Source organism: Formica exsecta, unplaced genomic scaffold, assembly GCF_003651465.1.
Source record: "Formica exsecta isolate Colony F162 unplaced genomic scaffold, ASM365146v1 scaffold1224, whole genome shotgun sequence".
Lineage (NCBI taxonomy): Eukaryota > Metazoa > Arthropoda > Insecta > Hymenoptera > Formicidae > Formica > Formica exsecta.
The window spans coordinates 12,688-16,571 of NW_021848561.1; the positions used below are offsets into that span (position 1 = coordinate 12,688).

A 3,884-nucleotide genomic window follows, 5' to 3' on the forward strand; every position below is an offset into this window, starting at 1 on the left:
CGACGCGTGATTTGCTAACTATTTTTGCTTATAACTCAAAAATTACGCTTCAATTCAAATTTTGGTAAAGGAAAAATCGTCTTAGAATTGTATCAGGAATACGTCATTTCACGGACGGAAGGTTAGGTTATGTTGTTCCGGAACACCCTGTATAGCGCGATGCGTATGCAACATTACGCGGTTTTCCTTCAAGGTTTTGATTTTGACATTAAATTTAGAAAAACAGAAAATCATGGCAACGCTGATGGCTTTTCTCGACTACCGATCAAAGAAAAGGCTATCGCAGGTTGTGACGCGCTGGATGTTTTTACAATAGAAACGCTAAACATGTTACCGCTTAAGGGGATCCAGGAACATGTCTGTTTTACCGACCAAACGCATTTTTTTTAATTGTACTAGTTTTCGTAATGGCTATACAGAATTACAAATGCTTTTACATGATTAAAGTACATTTATTAATGTTCTATGGGACAATCAATTTTATGCTGAAATCTCCAAAAATTTTAAAAATTACAGTTTTTCTTATCTATTTTTATCACAATATGGCGTCTACAGTTGTCGACTCGTAACAATAGTTGATTGTTATAAATTTTCTGCAAGTCATATGTATAAAATAAACCAGAATAAATTAATTTATTATCATGTAGAAAAACAAGAATAGAAAGAATAAAAGTCGAATAGATAAAAAATTATAATAATGGGAATGAAAGAATACAATAAAGAACAAGCAGGGAAAAAGAGAGAGAGAGAACGAATGAAGAGCAAGCGAGATAGCTAACATGAAAGACTTCCGAAGTCTCGCTCGCGAGGCTCGCTTTATCTATAATCTCTCGCGTTATATATCGTTTATTAGCGTATTATTATTAATATTATTAGCGTATGATCCAGAGAAAGAAGATATTAGAAATTGCGATAATGTTAGTGCGTACATGTGTATATTATACTCTCTCACGCATGAATTAAAGTTTGTTAATTTATCAATTAATTATTGTATATAAAGCGGTAAAAATATATTGTGATATTGTCTTATTTCAATATATGGAACACAATGCAAAAGATTGCGTTTTCTATTATGCATGTTTTAAATAATTATATTGGTAATGGCGGAACTAAAAATGTCGGTATTATCGACCCTTTTAGTTACGTTTAGATGAGGGCGCTAACCCATCGGAGTTCGCCCGTCAGTTCAGGATCCCCTTAAGACTTAAGAATTTCAACCATACGGAATTTTCAGCGTAGCTTACGTTTCAATATGGCTGCCTTACTGTTCGACCGTGATTGGTCAATTCGCTTACGTCTTAAGTCTTACTGCTCAAGTTTTTTTATGTGCCACGGCCCTTAGAATAACAGATAAAAATAGATAAAAAAAATCACAATGTAAATGCACGTTAAAATAACGTTTGTTTCGATTGAAACTTTCTCAAAAATCTATTCTACAAAAATAGATTTATATAATATGACAAACCACATAACTAAACTGTCATGAAAAATAGTTTAATATTTGCAAAACACACAAATGTGGTGCATGTCAAGTTTTAATACTCTAATTTAATTTTTACATTTTTATATCCATACTGAAGATGGACCAAAAAACGGTCCAAAACATACATTTTTAATGCACATTTGTTATAATAATAAAATTTAACACTAATAAGTTTGCGCAATACCTGCGTTTTGGCTCTTATCTGTCAGTATTTCTACTTAATAGTTTTCAAGGAAAGTTTATTACGTTATATATATCGTGAATTATTATTCGTCAAATAACAATATTTTACAAATATTTCAAAATGTTTATTAACTAATATGCCAATTTTAATTTCAAAAATTTAATTAGATTTCACAGAATAAAAACTAATTGTTTAAAAACCTCCATGCAATAAAATAGATCTTCCAAAAAATTGTTAATTTGAAATCATAATTATGTTTATACACTAAACTTATAGTACCATAAGCCAAGTAATTGTTTACACTGTCTCACAACACATAACATGAGAAAAATTTTGATTAATTCAAAACGTATCATTTCCCGTCTTTATCTTTACGTTACTCTCAGTATATACATATAATATAAAATATGTTTATATATACACTACTAAAAAAAAAATAGGGAACATTTTTCATATCCTAAAAATTGGGGAATTTTCAAACCGCTGAAACTCGACGAAAGATCTTCGTAGACAAAAAATTAAAAAAGCATTTTGAAGCTTGAAATTTCAACTTTAACCCTATCGTCGGATTTAAAAAATTTTTTTATCTTCCTTGTCCTGTGTTTAAAAAAAGAACCCATTGTTTTGTTCCTTGAAATTATGTATTTTTGACATTCTGCAGCACAATAAAAAAATTTCTCTCGAAAAATTCAACTCAAGTTCCATAAACTACATTTTGCCTACAAAATACTATTTTTTTAATTTTCTTACGATTTTTTTTTGACCAAATTACACGATTCTGAAACTAAATCATAAAGTATTGTGTTTTATCTACAGTTGGTTAGGATTAAAATTGCCAGTCACAATATTTTTACTAATATGATATTATTGATGATAATGTTCAGATAATAAAATAAAATTGCCACACATAAATCCGTGAGATATAACAGTCGACACATATGCTTAATACAATATGTTTTTATTACATTACTACCAATAACGCGAGTAAAGAATAATTCAATAATATTGCTACGTCTGTGAATCAACTCAATGTATTAACAGTTTTTGATAATGTTAATAAAAAATGTTGTCAAAAGATTAAGAAATACGAATTGCACAGAAAATTAAAAAGAAAGGCTTATGAATATATTATTAAAGAATAAAAACTGAAGGACAAGGAAACATACGAGAAGAAATAAAGAAAAACATTTAGTACATGACGATGCATCAATATTGCTGCAACGTTGCAATGTTGCTGCAATGTTGCTGCGCAGTTATAGCGGTGTCCTGCGGTTAAAGTTTCGCCAGAATTTTATTTGGTACGTAACGCGTGCCCTCGAATTTATAAAAATAGCGACCTATTTCACTATTATCGATCCATTTCGGCGTTGTTAAAGTTATAGCATCTAAAATAAAAAATGCAAATAAGAAATAAATTTATGATAACTAAAATAAACAAAATAACAAATAAAAATAGGATAATAAATAAAATAATAACTAAAACAAATATAATAATTAATTTAAAAAGGGAACAAAATAAACCAAAATATAATAAAATATTATCTTATTTTGTGTACAAAAAAAGAGATAAGCTCGCAGAATAAACAAATATAATTTTAAATAGTCTGCTAATATGCATACTTTCTTCCACATAAAACATTTTATTATTTCCGGTAAGAATTATGTAATTTGTTTGTTTCTCTATAAAATTACAATTACGACAGTGATTCAACGGCAGTTCATATATGTGCATATAAGGACTCGGCACACTCTTTGCGGAGAATATAACAAGATGTCTATCAAGATGTCGGTGCCATCCTACTATTAGGCCGGCACAATCTGTAGGTTGATATGTCACTATCATACCAACCGCAAATTTTACGTCCTTTGGTCTTGTATATAGCTGTGTTTTTTTAACACGAGGGCTGAGCTGAAAAGTGTAAGATCAGACCTTAATTGATATTTCTTATCAAATAATTCCTAAATAGATTTTCGTAGTAAGTTAAATTATAGCTAGTTAAATTATAGATAATTATAATTTATATGTGATTATGCATGTATTATCAAAGAAACTTTAGAGATTTTTTCTATTATTATTTCCCATATTAATATATATATGTAGTAAGTTCTAGTTAAATTATAGATAATTATAATTTATATGTGATTATGCATGTATTATCAAAGAAACTTTAGAGATTTTTTCTATTATTTCTATTATTATTAATATATATATATATA

General features: G+C 28.7%; 1 protein-coding gene across 1 annotated transcript in view; it reads right to left on the minus strand.

Moving 5' to 3' along the window:
* Nucleotides 1–1,912: 1,912 nt before the first annotated feature.
* LOC115245628 overlaps nt 1,913–3,884 on the minus strand; it is a gene marked incomplete at its 5' end in the record, with an annotated part of 8,516 nt that continues 6,544 nt past the window's right edge. The window contains 2 exons of the mRNA XM_029824035.1: nt 1,913–3,052; nt 3,288–3,576. Of these exons, the coding sequence (XP_029679895.1) occupies nt 2,940–3,052; nt 3,288–3,576 (402 nt within the window). The remainder of the gene's footprint in view (nt 3,053–3,287; nt 3,577–3,884) is intronic.